The sequence below is a fragment of the Hemiscyllium ocellatum genome, chromosome 14 (assembly GCF_020745735.1).
Source record: "Hemiscyllium ocellatum isolate sHemOce1 chromosome 14, sHemOce1.pat.X.cur, whole genome shotgun sequence".
Taxonomy (NCBI): Eukaryota; Metazoa; Chordata; class Chondrichthyes; order Orectolobiformes; family Hemiscylliidae; genus Hemiscyllium; species Hemiscyllium ocellatum.
In genome coordinates this window covers 16110760-16129481 of record NC_083414.1, presented here as the reverse complement: position 1 = coordinate 16129481, position 18722 = coordinate 16110760, and the positions used below count along the sequence as shown (strand labels likewise).

The 18722-nt window shown below is 43.9% G+C and overlaps 1 protein-coding gene across 1 annotated transcript in view; it reads right to left on the bottom strand.

Moving 5' to 3' along the window:
- Positions 1-3703: 3703 nt before the first annotated feature.
- Positions 3704-18722, bottom strand: part of LOC132822076 (guanine nucleotide-binding protein G(t) subunit alpha-1) — a 64543-nt gene continuing 49524 nt past the window's right edge. The window contains exons 5-8 of the mRNA XM_060835093.1: positions 17031-17159; positions 13859-13988; positions 12764-12917; positions 3704-3894 (exon numbers count right to left, since the gene is read on the bottom strand). Of these exons, the coding sequence (XP_060691076.1) occupies positions 3704-3894; positions 12764-12917; positions 13859-13988; positions 17031-17159 (604 nt within the window). The remainder of the gene's footprint in view (positions 3895-12763; positions 12918-13858; positions 13989-17030; positions 17160-18722) is intronic.

The following is an 18722-nucleotide window of genomic DNA, read 5'->3' as shown; positions in this document are numbered from 1 at the left end:
ATGCACAGGATAACAGTGCTACTGTATAAATTTATACCCCATGCAAATCTGGAACTGATAGGAGATCCCAACATTTCTTCAATCTACTTATCATTGGAGGTTTAGTTGATGGGCTGTATTGAATCAGCATTACTGAAGGAAAGCAATTTTGGTTAAAACCACAACTGTCTCCAGGAGGGAAATCGGCTGGGTTGATCAGATCATTACAGGATTCTTAAATGTTTAATGGAACTGCTTCTGTCCACATCTCAATCACAGCCAATGATCGCAAACAGATTGGAAACACCATCAGCAGACATAGGATCAGAACTTCTCTAGGCTCAGTCATTGAAGGATAAAATTCATGGGTAGCTTTGAGAGTATTGTAGAGCTCCTGGGATAAAAGACAACAAAGAAAATAAGACAGTAAAGTAATATTGTATTCACTATGATGAATGATGTAAAGCATTACAATAATAACTTGTGATTTATACAGTGCCTTCGACATGGTTTACAAGATGATTAGGGGTTTAGATAGGGTTGACAGTGAGAACCTTTTTCCGCTAATGGGGTCAGCTGTTACTACGGGACACAGCTTTTAATTAAGGGGCGGTAGGTATAGGACAGATGTTAGGGGTAGATTCTTTACTCAGCGGGTTGTGAGTTCATGGAATGTCCTGCCAGTAGCAGTGGTGGACTCTCCCTCTTTACGGTCATTTAAGCGGGCATTGGATAAGCATATGGAGGTTATTGGGCTAGTGCAGGTTAGGTAGGCTTCGGTCGGCGCAACATCAAGGGCCGAAGGGCCTGTACTGTGCTGTATTTTTCTATGTTCTATGGAATTTAAGCTGAATGTGTTTTTCAGGAGTGACATCAAACAAAATTTGTCTGATTGCTGGATCAATAGATAATAAGATAAGTGATCAACAGCTTGATACAAGAAATGAGTTTTAAGCATGTTTTCAATGGATTAAAGGGGGATGGAGGTGTAGGGAGAGAATGATCAAAGCTTTAGGGCACCGGTGTAGTGGGTAGTGGGTACATAAGGGACCAGAATTGGAGAGTTGCAGAGATCCTCAAGGGTTGTAGAATGAAGGAGGTTACAGAAATAGGGAGCAGAAGAAGTTGTGGAATTATTTGAATTAAGTGATATGAATTTTAACCTGAAAACAGATGATTTCTTTCAACATCTACCCTTCATGAAGGTGATCACAAGGATGCAAATTGTTAAACTTGAGATGTTGACAGAGGGGAAACCAAAATCGGTCAGTGAGCAGCACTAGGTGGGATACAAAAGTGAAGGAGGCTTAATAAGAATGATTCTTGCAGATTGATGAACAGAAGTGCAGAATGGTGAGTTATCTTCTCAAACTCCTACTCCGCAGATGTTACGATGCGCCAGCGCAGATGCTTGCACATGGTGGGCAGGAGGAACTGAAGGGTGAGGTGACTTCCTCCAAAGATCTGGCTGAGGAAGCACACGTTCTAGGAAGAGGTCCCATTCAGATGAAGTTATTGCTGTATTTTTCACTGACTGAACTAATCAAATCAAAATGTTCTGAAGGCCTGGAAATACCACCAGAAAATCAGCATCTATAATAAGACAAATGACATCATATTGGGTCAGCACTATCTGCACTGCCGGCCAGTTCAGTGAATGAGAATTGCTGAGCTTAGGTATTAGACACAAGGCTCCCATTGAAAACACTAATGTTTATGATAACGTGTTCTGTCCTATGTTGCGGTCTGAGAATGGGTGTTGGAATAAGTGACTCAGTTCTCTGAAATCACGATCTTAGCAGATCCTCACTGTCAAAAGTCCGTTTTACTAATAATCACAAATTGTTAAGACAAATGAAGAAAATGTGTTGAGCCAAGACACAACCTGGGTTGGAAACAGAAAGGTATTGTACCATGCTGGGAAGGATAAACAGCGAGCTATAGAATCATGTGCACCTCCTCTGTGTGTGCATTCTGAGAGTATCTCAGACAGAGACAGCTTGAAACCTGGAGAGTATGGGGTGCTGTGAGACTGCGTGGAGGTGGGCAGATCCTGGAGCTATAGCTCAACGCCTTGTGTTGTAAGCCAGAGAAAAGTCAGCCTTGGAATTGAAGGTGGGTATTTCCTGAAGTGAGGATGTAAAAGCAAGGTTAGCACTGCTGCCTATCAACACCAGGGACCCAGGTTCGATTCCAGCCTCGGGTGAGTGTGTGGAGTTTGCATGTTCTCTTCATGTCTGTGTGGGTTTCCTCTCACTGTCTAAAGATGTGCAGGTTAGATAGTTTGCCTATGCTAAATTGCCCATGGTGTCCAGGGGTGTGCACACTAGGTAGGTTAGCCATGGGGAAATGCAGGGATAGGGCACAGGGGCAGTTCTGAGTAGGATGCTCTTCAGAGGGTCAGTGTGAACTCGATGGGCTGAATGTCCTGCTTCCAAACTGTAAGGATTGTATAAAAATCTTTATGTTTAAGACTGAAAGAATGTACTGTGATGGCCGGTATCCTAAGATTGGAGAAGTTTGCATTTTAGAGATGTCCAGTGAAGATTGTAGAACAGAACAGCTGCAAGTGTATTTTAAGGCTCAGTTACTCTTAAGGATGTCTGTAAATTACTTGAGTGTTATTTGTTTTAGATACAGAGTGAGAGAGTAGTTTCAAAACTGAGATGAGGAGAAACTACTGCTCTCAGTGGGTTAAGAATCTTTAGAACTCACTGCCTCAAATTCCAGACAGGACGAGTACGAAAAGGAGGATAAAGGGGTATGGGGAGCAGGCAGGAATATGGAGTTAACACCTGGATAAGATCATATTAAATGGAGGAGTGAGCTCAAAGGGCTGAATTGCCTACACCCGCTGCTAATTCCTGTGTTTCGACACTTTGTGTACAGAAGGAGAAACTGGCATCGCAACATATTCAGGTGTTCCTATAAATCATTGACTATTTGTCATATGGCTGAGCAAGGAAATTAGCCAAAGCTGTTACGACAAAGATAATGCAGGGTACTAGTGAGAGCTGATTGAGAGTCAGCGAAGGACACTTTGAGTTACATTGGCCTTTTCTTCCATGTCAAAAATCTAATGAGGGTAGTTTGGTCAAACTGGGCTTCTTTCCACTGGAGTTTAGAAGAGTGGAGAGTGACCTGATCGAACTGTATAAGCTCCTGAATGATCTTGACAAAATGGGTGTGGAAATGCTTCTTCTTGTGATGAGTCCAGAACTAGGAGACACTGTTTTAAAGTTAGGGGTCAGCCTTTTAGAATAGAGGTGAAGAGAATACTTTTCGCTCAGAGTGACTTTGGAGCTCATTTCCTCAGAAGGCAGTAAAGGTGAATATGTTTACGGCAGAGGTAGACAAATTTCACTGAGGCAGGGGGATCAAAAGCTGTCTGGAGTAAATGGGAATGTGGAATTCAAAAGGAACAGACCGAACCAAATTTTATTTACTGGGGGAGCAGGCTTGAGGGGCTGAATGGCCTATTTCTGCCTCTAAATTGTACGTTTGGTCATGGGGTCAGAGTGTATTACTATAGCCAGAGAAACATGATACTGAGAGAGCAAAATGCAAGAGAAGAGAATGACAGTTTCTCGAGACGACGCAACAATTTCAGACTGTGCTTTTGTTTGGGGAGATTTGGTGCTGCACGGTTGCTGCTGACTCGTTGCTTTGATCAAGGTTTTACATAATTTCAGCAAGAACGATACCTTGGACAGCTGGGAGTGATTTAGAAGAGACCGCAGTCTTTCAAGTTCTCCTTGATGATGATGTCTGTCACCGCATCGAACACAAACTTGACGTTTTCTGTGTCAGTGGCACAGGTCATGTGCGAGTAAATCTCCTTCACATCTCTCCTCATGTTTAATTCCAGGAATTGGGCTTTAATGTAAGCCCCAGCATCCTCCATTGAGTTGTTACCTACAAACAGTGGACACGGACACAAGGTATTTGAACTTCTGAAATTATGTTGCTTTCATTGCCCTCACCATCTGAGATCGCTTGACATCCAAATCTCCAGAAATTCCTACACTCTATGCTGCACACAAAGATTTTGATATTCAAAACACAACTTGCTCTCTCCCAGTTTTAGAAGTAGATGTAGATCTACCAGGTCATATCCATGGGTTAAATAATAAAAGAAAATACATTATAGGAGTAAGATATTGTATTCCAAGAAATGTAATGGTTTAGAAGCTATTTGCTTGAAATTTACAAGATATTAATGGAAACAGCTAGGATTGATGGACATAAACTATTTCTGCTTGTAATCCCAGGCAGGAGCAGAATCACAGAATTCCACAGGGCAGATAGAGGCAATTTTGTCCATGAACTACGTACCAACCCTCCAAACAGCATCCCACCCAGTACATGCCCATAACCTTGCATTTACTATGGCTAATCCACCTAACCTGGACAAGATGGGAGAAGTTAGCTTGGCCAATTCACCTAATCTACACATCTTTGTACTGTGGGAGAAACCAGAGACACCCACATAGACACAGGGAGAACATACAAACTCTGCAAAGATGGTCACCCAAAGTTGGAATTGAACCCAGTCGCTGGCACTGTGAGGCGGCAGTGCTAATCACTGAGCTACCATGCCACAGCAGAGTCAAAATATTTGATGTAGACTTTCCAGAGTGAACTTAAGGAATGGCTGAGAGACATTGCAAATGACAATTGTCAGATCAATTTTGAAGTTGAAAATGTCAGACTTTTCTGAATTAAATCTGTTTAAGGGAAATGCAGTAAGTGTTGATGCAGCCATGATTTCAGTGAATGCAGGAGTGAGGTTGAGGGGTTAAATATTGTTAAACATGAAAGCGAGTCCTGGCAGAAGTTTATAAAATCATGAGGGGCATGGATCGGGTGAATAGTCAAGTCTTTTCCTCAGGGTAGGGGAGTCCAAATCTAGATGGCATGGGCTTAAGATGAGAGGGCAAGAATATAAAAGGGACCTAAAGGGCAACTTTTTCACACAGAGGGTGATGCGTATATGGAATGAGCTGCCAGAGGAAGTGGTGGAGGTTGGTACAATTACAACATTTAAAAGGCATCTGGATGGGTATATGAATAGGAAGGGTTTAGAGGGATATGGGCCAAGTGCTGGCAGGTGGGACTTGATTAGGTTAGGATATTTGGTTGGCGTGGACGATTTGGACCGAAGGGTCTGTTTCTGTGCAGTACATCTCTATGACTCTAAATGTCCATATTCTGTGATAAATTAAACAAAAGACCTAACTAAAGGTGACTGTCCTGATATCTCAAATGATTTAGGAAGTGCACACCACAATGTGGCGAGTTTGGTTTCTCGTTTGCATTGGGTCAGCTGCCCCTTAGTCTGGGCAGTAGGTGTGGGTACTGCAATTGGTTAAGAGCAGAAGAGGCACACCAGCTCCTGTTTGTTGCCCTCCAACCCAAGCTAACAAATGTGTATAGGATGCTGCACTGGGCTTACTTTGGGGCAGCACGGTAGCTCAGTAGTTAGCACTGCTGCCTCACAGCTCCAGAGACCCAGGTTCGATATCAACCACACTGTCTGGAGTTTGCACATTCTCCCTGTGTCTGTGTGGGTCCCCTCTGGGTGCTCTGGTTTCCTCCCACAGTCCAAAAAGATGTGCAGGTTAGGTCAATTGGCTAATTGCCACATAGGGGTGTGTATGTTAGGTGCCTTAGTCAGGGACAAATATATAGGGTAGGGGAATGGGTCTGGGTTGGAATACTCTTCAGAGGGTTGGTATGGACTTGTTGAGCTGAAGGGCCTGTTTCCACACTGTAGGGATTCTAATTCTAATATGCTTATGCCCAAAACGTCGATTGTCCTACTCCTTGGATGCTGCCTGACCTGCTGTGCTTTTCCAGCACCACGCTCTCGACTCTGACCTCCAGCATCTGCAGTCCTCACTTTCTCCCAGTTGCTTTCAATTCTCTCTGACGTTCAATGACAAGGTTTACTTATCCACTTTGAATGGAAGAAATCCAATGAGACATGAGGCTAAGGACTGGCCTATTCTCATTGGTTAATCCAAAAGATGGGGATATTTGATGTGCTGGCCAATATCTATCTATCGGCCAATGTCAGACGAAAACAAACTGGTCATTGCCCAACTGTAGGAGCTTGCTATGAAGAGATTGGCTGCTGTATTTCTTGTTTCGAATCAACCGGTTCAAGGATGTTATTACACACTTTGTAGAGCACATGAGATTTAAACAGGGGCTTCCTGGTCCAAAAATAGACACACCACTACTGTACAATAGAACCCTACGTTACAACAGTGACTATACTTTAATAAGTACTTCTTTAGTTGGGCAGTTGTAAAATCTGCTCAAGAGATTACTTGGTTAATAATTCAGAATGGTTTAGCTATTACACACAGATTACTTTCTGTTGACAGTCTCTGTGCTTTTCTATCTCATATTATTGAAACAAATATTTGAAACACATCAGTTGAGTGACCAGCTCTTGTGCTGGTGAAATAGTTGGGTGCATCTGTTTTATGATTTAGCTTGAGGGGTGAGTTTTAATTGCCATGAATGTCAGTGTACAGATTGTTCCCTTTGCTCAGTCTCTCATTTTCAGAAGAGAACAGATCTGGTGATTGAAGTGGCTAAATAAAAAATACAGAAGGACAAGGAGAAAAATATGGGAAGAAGCAGCACCAGAAGAAATGGTGGAGGCTGGTACAATTATAACATTTAAAAGGCATTTGGATGGGTATATGAATAAGAAGAGATCAGAAGGATGTGGGCTAAATGTTGGCAAATGGGACTGGATTAGATTGGGATATCTGGTTGGCATGGATGAGTTGGACCAAAGGGTTCTGCTTCCATGTTGTACATCTCTATGAGTCTAGGCAGGCTAAGAAAGAGCTAAACAACTGTAGAGACCGAGAGAGAGAGAGAGCCACAGAGGAAGATAGAAAAAGAGAGAGAGAGAGAGAGAGATGCAAGGGAGAGAGCAAGTGATACAAAAGAACATTGTAACAAGAACACTAAATGAATTCATCTGTCAGGCAGAAATATCAAACGCACGATTCTAATATCAACGATTCTATGCGCCCTAATGCCTTAGTCTCTCAAGGTGTAAAGATAATTAAAATACAGTTGGAGTATTGGAATTTTATCTCGAGGGATTAAAAAAAAGGTGGAAGTCATGGTATAGTCAGATAGTGCCGTACATAGATCCCAGTTAGAAAATGGTGTTCACTTCTGGACCAGAACTTCAGGTAGAGGAAATTGACCTTGGAGAAAGTGCAGGACAATTTCAAGAGAATGAGACCAAGGCAAGTTAAATTATCAAGGACAATTTGCACAGAAATTCTCATAAGTATAGAAGATTAAGGGGTGATGCATTCGAGATGTATTGTGTGATTAAAAAGCTGACAATATCAATAATGCATGCTCTGATGGGAGAATCCAGAATAAGGTTGCTTAATCTTAAAACATGGGCTCGGCCATTTCAGGGTATTGTTCAATGTTTCATTTAAAATTCAGTTGTTGTGCACATCCAGTTTCTTGTGTAACACAGTGCCTTTAAATGTAAGGATGTATGCACACACAGTGGTTAGCACTGCTGCCTCACATCGCCAGGGACCCCCGTTCGATTTACGAGGGAACACAGTGCCTGTGTGACACCCTCCACATCATTGTACAGTGAGTGATGTCTGAATGCACCACTTCAAACAAGAGACAGTGGAAATCAGGCACTGTCTCCTCAAAGGTGGTTGAGATTGTGCTGATTGGGACTTTCAACATTGAGATTAATCGATTCGTGCTGTGTTCTGGTGAAAGGTTGTTGGCTTGAAACGTTACATCTCCAAAGATGCTCACTGGCCTGCTGAGATTTTCCAGCATTTTCTGTTTTTAATTCCAGATTGCTAGCACCCTTCATGTTGACAACGTATCAATAATGAAGGAATTGGAATGAAAGGCAGATCTTTGGAGTCAGAATACATCTTGAAAAACACCCTCCTGTCTCTATGTTCCTCTTTCCCCTCAGCTTTCTGCTTCAGCAAAATAAATTCCCATTCAAGTCACACAGCATCCTGACTGGGAAATTTATCGGGGGTAGAGAGGTGCTGGAAAAGCACAGCAGTTCAGGCAGCATCCGAGGAGCTGGAAAACCGAAGTTTTGGGCAAAGCCCTTCATCAAGAATACAGGCAGAGTGCCTGAAGGGTGGAGAGATAAATGAGAGGGGGCGGGGTGGGGAGAAAGCAGCATAGACCACAATAGGTGAATGGGGGTGGGAAATGGAGGTGATAGGTCAGGGGGAAGGTAGCAAAGAGTACAATAGGTGAGTGGGGGAGGGGAGGAAAGTGATAGGTCAGAGGGGAGGGTGGAGTGGATAGGTGGAAAAGAAGATAGGCCGGTAGGACAAGTCATGGGGACAGTGCTGAGTGGGAGGTTTGGAACTGGGGTGAGGTGGGGGAAGGGGAAATGAGGAAACTGTTGAAGTCCACATTGATGCCCTGGGGTTGAAGTGTTTCAGGGTGGAAGATGAGGCATTCTTCCTCCAGCCGTCTGGTGGTGAGGGAGCAGTGGTGAAGGAGGCCCAGGACCTCCATGTCCTCGGCTGAGTGGGAGGGGGAGTTGAAATGTTGGGCCACAGGGCGGTGTGGTTGATTGGTGCCACTGACCCAGAGATGTTCCATAAAGCGCTCTGCTAGGAGGCGTCCAGTCTCCCCAATGTAAAAGAGACCGCACCGGGAGCAACGGATACAATAAATGATATTGGTGGGTGTGCAGGTAAAACTTAGATGGATGTGGAATGCTCTTTTTGGGCCTTGGATGGAGGTGAGGGAGGAGGTGTGGACGCAGGTTTTGCAATTCCTGCGTTGGCAGGGGAAGATGCCAGGACGGGAGGGTGGGTTGTTGGGGATCGTGGACCTGACCAGGTAGTCATGGAGGGAACGGTCTTTGTGGAAGGCGGAAAGGGGTGGGGAGGGAAATATATCCCTGGTGGTGGAGTCTTTTTGGAGGTGGTGGAAATGTTGGTGGATGATTTGGTTTATGCGAAGGTTGGTAGGGTGGAAGGTGAGCACCAGGGGTGTTCTGTCCTTGTTACGGTTGGAGGGGTGGGGTCTGAGGACGGAGGTGCGGGATGTGGACGAGATGCATTGGAGGGCATCTTCAACCACGTGGGAAGGGAAATTGTGGTCTCTAAAGAAGGAGGCCATCTGGTGTGTTCTGTGGTAGAATTGGTCCTCCTGGGAGCAGATACGGTGGAGGCAGAGGGATTGGGAATACGGGATGGCATTTTTGCAGGCGGTAGGGTGGGAAGAGGTGTAATCCAGGTAGCTGTGGGAGTCGGTGGGTTTGTAAAAAATGTCGGTGTCAAGTCGGTTGTCATTAATGGAGATGAAGAGGTCCAGGAAGGGGAGGGAGGTGTCAGAGATGGTCCAGGTATAAGGTTAGGGTGGAATGTGTTGTTGAAGTTGATGAATTGCTCAACCTCCTCGCGGGAGCACGAGGTAGAGCTATCAATCTAATGGAGGAAGAGGTGGAGAGTGGTGCCGGTGTAATTCCAGAAGATAGACTGTTATCCCCATACCTTCATTGTCACCGGGTCAAAATCCTGAAATTCCCTTCCTATGAGCATTGTGTGTGTAACTACATAGGGGCAGCACGGTGGCTCAATGGTTAGCACTGCTCCCTCACAGCACCAAGGACCCCGGTTCAATTGTACCCTTGGTGTGCGCGGGGTTTATGCATTCTCCCAGTGTCTGCATGTGTTTCCTGCGGGTGCTCTGGTTTCCTCCCACAGTCCAACAATGTGCAGGTTAGATGGATTGGCCCATAATGTCAAGGGATGTGCAGGTTAGGTGGATTAACTATGGGAAATGCAAGATTACAGGGATAGGGTAAGGTGGTGGGTCTGGATTGAATGCTCTTTGGAGGGTAGATGTGAACTTGATGGGCTAAATGGTCTGATTCCACACTGTAGGGATTCGATGAATTGTAGCAATTCGAAAGGTGATAGGAATTGACAATAAATGCTGGCCTAGCCAGTGATGCTGATAGAGTCGCAGAAGTCTACAACACAGAACAAAGCCCTTTATCCCATCACATCTGTGCAAGTCAGAAACAAGCACCCAAAGATTCTAATCCCATTTTCCAGCACTTGGCCCAAATACTTTTTCTCTTTGGCATTGCAAGTGCACATCTAAATACTTTTTAAACCTAATACGAAATATCCCACAAATGAGTTAAGTTAAGGCCAATAAATATGATCATGAGTGAGTGAAAGTGTGTGTGTGTGTGTGTGTGAGTGTGAGAAAGCTGTGTGTGTTTGTATGAAGTCAGCTCAAGCACACCATTGTATTTCATAAATGACCTCAAACAATGCACAGTAAATATTATTAGGGTTAAATTTGAATGCGAACCGATTGTTGAGCAAGATGAGCAGAAATAGAGAGAAACTTAGAGAGATAACTGTGATTGAACCGGGTTTCTTTGTAACTATTTTGTTCCTGAAAAAAATGAGAATTGCTGTTAAATAACGATGGAGAACTTGCTGTGCTGTTGTGTATTCACAGAGCAAGATAAATCTTGGTTTTGCTGATGTGCTGCTGTCTTGTTTGCTCTGAAATTGGCAAGACTGCAACTAGTTACTTCGATTTCACTCAAATCCTTCTGGCTGCGAATTCGTGCCCAGTTAACTACGGGCACTGCCCGGCGTTTTATTCCTTCGGTAACTTGGCTTGTTACCCCACCGGCAAATCTACACACTTTTCCAATAACCTTTATCCTGTCATTTCTCTCTTATTGCAGTCTAGAAACAAAGATGGTGTATAAGATAACAACACGACGGTTGGAGGAGGAGCGCCTCATCTTGCGCCTGGGAACCCTCCAACCACAAGGAATGAACTCAGATTTCTCCAGTTTCCTCATTTCCCCTCCCCCCACCTTGTCTCAGTCGGTTCCCTCAACTCAGCACCGCCCTCCTAACCTGCAATCTTCTTCCTGACCTCTCCGCCCCCACCCCACTCCGGCCTATCACCCTCACCTTGACCTCCTTCCACCTATCACATCTCCATCGCCCCTCCCCCAAGTCCCTCCTCCCTACCTTTTATCTTAGCCTGCTTGGCACACTCTCCTCATTCCTGATGAAGGGCTTATGCCCGAAACGTCGAATTTCCTATTCCTTGGATGCTGCCTAACCTGCTGTGCTTTAACCAGCAACACATTTTCAGCTCTGATCTCCAGCATCTGCAGACCTCATTTTTTTACCCCAAGACTGAAACTAGGATGGGTGGGTTAGGTACTTTGTTCCGGCTCACAGAATCAAAGAGACAGCTGACTACAGGCCATTCGCATGTTGAGAACATCACAATTGTTTCCTGCCTACATTTGGCTAGACTGCAGTGAGCTGCTCTGGTTTCCACAATTGTTAAAAGGGTACTCCCGAGTAGCTAGAGAAGGTGCAAAGCAAAAATTCAATGGAATGACACCGGCCAGGAAGCTGTGGCATGTTTCTCTAGAAAAGGGAAGTGTGAGGAGTGATGTAATAAAAAGTCTACAAGGTTCAGAGGGTATTTCACAGGGGAAATCTTAGACAAAGATGTTTCCACCTCTGTTGAGAGCAGAAGTAAGGGTCATAAATGTAAGAATTAATCCAAGGTGGAATTCTGGATAAACCAAGTGGTGAGAACCTGGAATATGCAACAACATGGAATTGTTCAATCCAGGAGCACAGAGGCATTCAAGAGGAGATTAGTCAGGCCCATGAGAGAAATAAGAACTAAAGGATCTGGTGCAGACCCATTCCCCTACCCCATATTTACCCCCGACTAATGCACCTAACACTATAGACAATTTAGCATGGCCAGTTCACCTGATCTGCACATCTTTGGAGTTTGGGAGGAAACCGGAGCACCCAGAGGGGACCCACGCAGACACGGGGAGAATGTGCAGACTCCACACAGAGCGTCACCTGAGGCAGGAATTGAACCCAGGTCCCTGGCGCTGTGAGGCAGCAGTGCTAACCACTGAGCCACCGTATCACCCCAACTCCTTTACTCTTTTCCCAAATAACTGCCATGGGACCTTGTATATCCACCAAGAGGGCCAATGGGTTTCAGCCAGGATCTCAATCATCAGTCAGCACCTCCAACAGTGCTGGGCTCCCTCGATGTTGCACTTGGGTCAGCCTCGATTCTACACTCAAAAAAATCTCTCGTGTGGTTCAGTCGTAACTGTAGGCAGTAATTTTCCACAGAGCGGGGTTAACCATGATTAATGTTATGACAGTGTACAAACATCTGTTTATTTTATAAACAGAATTGTGTGGTAATTCCAATCAAGTATGAACACCTTGACATTAACTGTTGTGTTAGATGCAATGAGCAAACAGCTCAATGTAGACTCGATTTTATAGATACTTTTAATCAACATGAACAGATATATTGTAACTCACTTCGAGAGCAGGTGGGACTTGAACCCACACCTCCTAGCCCAGAGGTAGGGCTGCTACCATTTCACCATAAAAGCCACACACTGGGTTTTGTCAGTTTTTGTTTTTATTAATTCATGGGGTGTGGAAGTCACCCAGAGGGTGGTTAAGAGTCAATCATATTGCAGTAGGTCTGGAATCTCATGTAGGTCAGACCAGGTAAGGATGGCAGTTTCCTTCCCTAAAGACATTAGTGAACCAGATGAGTTTGTGAGGTGGAATGTCTCAAGCCAACAATGACCTGCGTGAGTAGTTGCTAAATTTCTTCCCCATCATGCCTCACTTCATGGGACCCTTTGGTAAATGTGATAAAATGCAGTTAATTGGGAGCTCACCATCATAGTCTGGGAAGCAGATGCTCAGATGGGTCTTCTTGATCTTCTCCTGGAACACATCCTTCTTGTTGAGGAAGAGGACGATCGAAGTTGCGATGAAGTAACGATGATTACAGATACTGTTGAAGAGATGCAGACTCTCGTGCATCCGGTTCTGTGATTCAACAAGAGTCATTGATAAAGTCAGAGAGGAAGTGTGCTGAACTTGGCGACTTAAGGAGGAACTCTTGAAGAATACATTTACAGTAGTCTAAAACGGCAGGGAGGGAGAAAATAAAACTGCCATTTTTGAGACTGAAATCGATAGTGCAGCATGGTGGCTCAGTGGTTAACACTGCTATCCCAGGGACCTGGGTTCGGTTCCACCCCCCCGACGCTGTCTGTGGGGAGTTTGCATGTTCTCCCTGTGTCTGCATGGGTTTCCTCCTACAGTCCAAAGAGATGCAAGATTGGCTGTGCTAAATTGCCTGTCGTGTGCAGGCTAGGTGGATTGGCCATGGAAAATGCAGGGTTACAGGGATGGCGGGTCTGGTTGGATGATATTCAGAGTGTCAGTGTACACTCAATGGGCTGAATGGCCTGCTTAGAGATTAAAGAATTGTTAGTTTGTGGATCACACACTGCTAAGAATGAGTGCAGTGGACATGGATCATGATCTAATTAAATGCCACATCAGGTTTGAGAGGCTGAATGGCCTATCACTGATTCATATTCCAGCTCCACTTAGTTTTAGAATTGGTAAGTTCCAACATACCTATAACGTTAAGGTTCCTTATTTATTTTAAATGTTTTGTATTTTCTTCTCAAATTTATATCATCTAACTGTCAGATGCTTTGGGTTTAATAGATATTTCTTGCATCTGTTGAGTTTATGGTATATAATTAGTGAATGGCTACTGGTTATTAAATGGGGATGCTGACTTGGATAAACTGTATAGAAAAATCACTGTAATTATTGTGTGGCTTTAGCGCACAGACTTGTTTTCACAGCAATTGGGGTGGTACCTCAGGGTTTATCTGCCTTCATTAACCCCCCCCCCACAGTTCAGTTGCTTTCGGAAGTGATCTTGATGTTTAAGGTGTGAATCCACTTACCACTTCATCATCCTCCACCAGCACCATATCGTACGCACTGAGTGCAGCAATGAAGATGATACAGGTCACACCTTCGAAGCAGTGGATCCATTTCTTGCGTTCGGAGCGTTGTCCACCCACATCGAACATTCTGCGGGAGGGGAGAGGGAGAAAATCAAGGTCACCTGAGCCTCGCACTTACAGCCACACTTGGACCTCAGAACTTGAAAGGCACAAATCAATGAAGGTTGTGTCTGGAACGTGACCCTTCTGGGTAAAACTGCAACTTGCATTTCTATTTATCTGCTTTTCCAGTTACTAAGGGGCAAAAAGTAAACTTTCAGTAGTTCAACAAATACAGGTACCAAATATTGCTGAAATTCTAAGTGAAATGTTATGTAAAATGTGTAACATAGAAGCAGTTAAACTGGTTTATGCCAAACTTTGTTAATATAAACTTGCTCCCTTCCTTTATGTTCCTACCAACATATCTTTCAATTCCTATCTCCCTTAAGTTTTTATCTGTTTTTCCCTTAAATGCATCTATTCTTTTTGTCTCAATTATGCTTTGTGGCAGCAAGGTCCACTTTCTATCCATTCTCGAAGTGAAGAATGTTTCAATGTTTTTGAAAAGAGTTCAGGTCTTTACTTTGCAAGGATTTGGTGATTTTCTTATTCCTCTAGAATGCAGTAGCTCCCATTCATCCATAGTCAAACTCATTTGTGCTTTACATCCCGAATCTGCACGTTTGTGAACATAGTCATGTATTTTGACACAGCTTTACACGATATTAATTAGACGCCCCCATTTGGTGGTGTCCTGTCAGGTGAATCATTCCTCCGTGATCTGTCTACCTCTCAGTACTGTACATTCTGTAAAGCTTTAGCCTTTGACAAGGATTCACAAGGTAGACTAATTTTTGGGGTTTAATAGCATGGTCTTCGAGGGGGCTTGCCATTTGGGTACAAAATTGGCTTGATGGTAGATGACAGAACGCGGCAGGTGGAGGGTTGCTTCTCCAGCGGTGTTCCACATGAATAGGTATTGGGTCCAAATGTTTGTCATTTACATAAATGATTTGGATAGGACTATGGGGGTGGGGTGTGGTTAGGTAAGTATGCAGATAACACCAGAATTGATGGTATCGTGGACAGGTTATCTAAGATTACAAAGAAATCTCCATCTATTGGGTCAATGGGCTGAGGAGTGGCAGATGGAGTTTAATTTGGGTAAGTGTGGGATATTGTATTTTGGTAAAACAAAACAAAGGCAGGGCTTTTACAGTTAACAGTCGGGCCCTGGGTAGTGTTGTAGAACAGAGAAACCTTGGGGTTCAGGCACATGATTCTTAGAAATTTGCATCACAGGTAGACTGGGTGTTGAAGAAGGCATTTGGCACACTTACATTCATTGCTCAGACCTTTGAGTATAAGAGTTGATAGGTCATGTTAAGATTGTCCAGGACGCTGGTGAGGCCTATTCTAGAGTGCTATGTCCTGTTCTCATCATGCAATTATAGGAAGGATATTATTAAATTGGAAAGCATTCAGAAAAGGTTTACCAGGATGTTACCTGGGAATGGAGGTTTTAAGTTATAAAAATAGACTGGGGCTTCTTTCACTGGAGTGTAGCAGGTTGAGGGTGACCTTATAGAGGTATATAAAATTGTGAGGAATATAGATAAGGTGAGTAGCAAGGGTCTTTTTCCGAGAGTGGGAGAGTTCAAAACTAAGGGGCATATGTTTTAGGTGAGCAGAGAATAACGTAAAAAGGAAATGAGGGGCAACGTTTTTACAGAGAGAGTGCGTCGTGTGTGGAATGAACAGGCAGAGGAAGTGGTGGATGCAGGTACAGTTATAACATTTCAAAAACATTTAGATTAGTACATGAATAGGAAAGGTTTGGAAGGACATGGAACAAACATAGGCAAGTGGGACTGGTTAGTTTGGGAACATGACTGGCATGGACTAGTTGGACCTAAGGATCTGTTTCTGTGCTGGATGACTCTATGCCTCTAAGCGCGTTGGCTTTACATAAAGTTTACAAGCTGTCCTACCAGAGATTGAGTGCCCTGTAGGAACTGAGCAATTTCTTAGTGTGTGCCCTTGTTAGTTGCTATGGTTCCACACTCAGAGAGGAGTGGTGACATGGGAGGTGATGGCCTAGCGGTATTATTACTCGCCTATTAATGCAGAATAATGTTCTGAGGACCTGGGTTCAAATCCTGACATGGCAGATGGTGGAATTTGAATTCAATTAAAAATATCTGGAATTAAGAATTGGTTTATTTGCCAATTGTTGGGAAAAACCCCATCTGCTTCACTCATGTTCTTTAGGGAAGGAAATCTGCCATCCTTTCCTGGTCTGGCCTGCATGTGGCTCCAGAGCCACAACAACGTGGTTGGTTCTGAACTGCAATGGCCCAGCAAACCACTACCCACAGCAAGTGGACTGCAGCAATTCAAAAAGGCAGCTCGCCACCACCTTCTCAAGGGCAAATAGGGATGGGCTATCAATGGTGGCCAGCCAGCGACACCCAAGTCCCACAAGTGAATTTTTAAAAAATCAGTTTTTAAACATTTGCCTTTGTGACAAGAAACTGACAGCATGAACCTGGCTAAAATAGCAATAAAATGCTATTGGATGTTGGAAATGTGAAATGTAAACAGAACATGCTGGAGAAGCTCAGCAGGTCTGGCTACATCTGTGCGAGTCCAATATGAGTCTTCCTCAGAAGTGAAGGAGGCTTGAAAGCGGGAAAGGTTTATGGTGTAAGGAAGGCGTAGGAGGAAGTGGAACAGGCCCCAGAGAAAAAAAAATCCAAAGGGAGATTTAATAGTTGTAGAGGAGCGATATAGATGAAGAGTAGATGTTAATAGCTAAAAAGTAAGTTGCTCTGCTGGGAGCAAACCCATACAAACAAGCTGCTCCAGTTTCAATGTCCAATAGGTGGAGCTGATTGACAAACAGTAGCTGTTAGCCCTTCATTTCTGATGAAGGGCTTTTGCTCGAAATGTCAATTTTCCTGTTCCTTGGATGTTGCCTGACTTGTGCTTTTCCAGCATCACTCTAATCTTGACTCTGATCTCCAGCATCTGAATTCCTCACTTTCGCCTACTATCTGTTAATAGTTGAACTTGCTGCGTGGGCTATGTGCACAGATTATAAAATGTTAAGCAACTTAATCAGTACCTGAAGTTGAGATCTTTAAATCCGAATTGAGTCTCAATGATACCGGTGGTTTTCACTCTTGAGCGCAGGACATCCTGCTCAGTGGGGAGGTAGCCTGGCTGGACAATCCGGTCCAGGTCATTGAGGTAGCTGAGGCAGTCAGACAGAATCAAAGTCAGCAACCAGAAATTCAGATTAATCATCAACAATCAATCCATCAGAAAAGAAAGGATAATGGACACAAAGGTAGGTGGGAGAAGAAATCAAAATGGAAGCCAGGACAAGGGGTCCATTTGCTCTTTAATGAGGTTGGTCAGGATTTTTTTTTAAATGGGCTCCTAAATGCCTCAGTCTTACTTCGTGAGTGTTTGCTTGGCTCAGCATTCAAGCTCCCATGACAAAAGCTGTAGTTGTAAACTGTGCATCTATACCAGGCTAACACTTCACCTCAGTATTAAGTACTAACACTTCACCTCAGTAAAAAATGAGGTCTGCAGATGCTGGAGATCACAGCTGCAAATGTGTTGCTGGTCAAAGCACAGCAGGCCAGGCAGCATCTCACTGAGTACTAACACTCCCCCTCTGTTTAGAGTGCTAACAATTACCCTCAGTACTGACTCTCAACACTTCCTTTCAGTACTGAGTCCTAATGCTTCACTTCAGTACTGAATACTAACACTTCTCCTCTGTACTGAGTTCTAACACTACACCTGATACTGGGTACCAACATTTCCCCTCAGTACTGAGTCTTAACACTTCCCCTCAATGCTGAGTCTTAACACTCCCCCTCTGTTCTGAGTCTTAACACTTCCCCTCAGTACTGAGTCTTAACACTTCCCCTCAGTACTGAATGCTAATACTTCACCTCAGTACTGAGTATTAATACTTCACCTTAGTACTGAGTACTAACATTTCACCTCAGTACAGAGTACTAACACTTCATCTCAGTACTGAGTACTAACACTACACCTGATACTGAGTACCAACACTTTCCCTCAGTAGAGTCTTAACACTTCCCCTCAGTACTGAGTCTTAACACTTCTCCTCAGTACTGAATGCTAATACTTCACCTCAGTGCTGAGTATTAATACTTCACCTTAGTACTGAGTTCTAACATTTCACCTCAGTACTGAGTTCTAACATTTCACCTCAGTACTGAGTACTAACACTTCACCTTAGTACTGAGTATTAACACTCCGCCTCTGTTCTGAGTGCTAACACTTACCCTCAGTACTGAGTCTCAACACTTCCTTTCAGTACTGAGTACTAACATTTCACCTCAGTACTGAGTACTAACACTCCCCCTCTGTTCTGAGTACTAACACTTCACCTGATACTGAGTACCAACACTTTCCCTCAGTACTGAGTCTTAACCCTTCCCCTCAGTACTGAATACCAACACCTCTCTCAGTACTGAGTAATAACACCTCCCCTCAGTACTGAGTGCTAACACTTTGCCTCAGTAAGGACTATCCATTGAACTAGTTGACCAGAAGTTGTCAATTTGTTTGGTTGAAGATTGATGATTAGAGAACCTCCTTAGCAACATGAGAAGTAACATCTCAACAGATCATTTGGTCATTTACCACCATTGCTGTGAGTGAAACATCAGTAGGTGCGATTTGAATTGTTGTACTTGATGCAAACCACAGTCACTATCATTTAAATAAATATTTTAGACATTGCGAGAATGTGGACGAGGCTTGTTGAAAT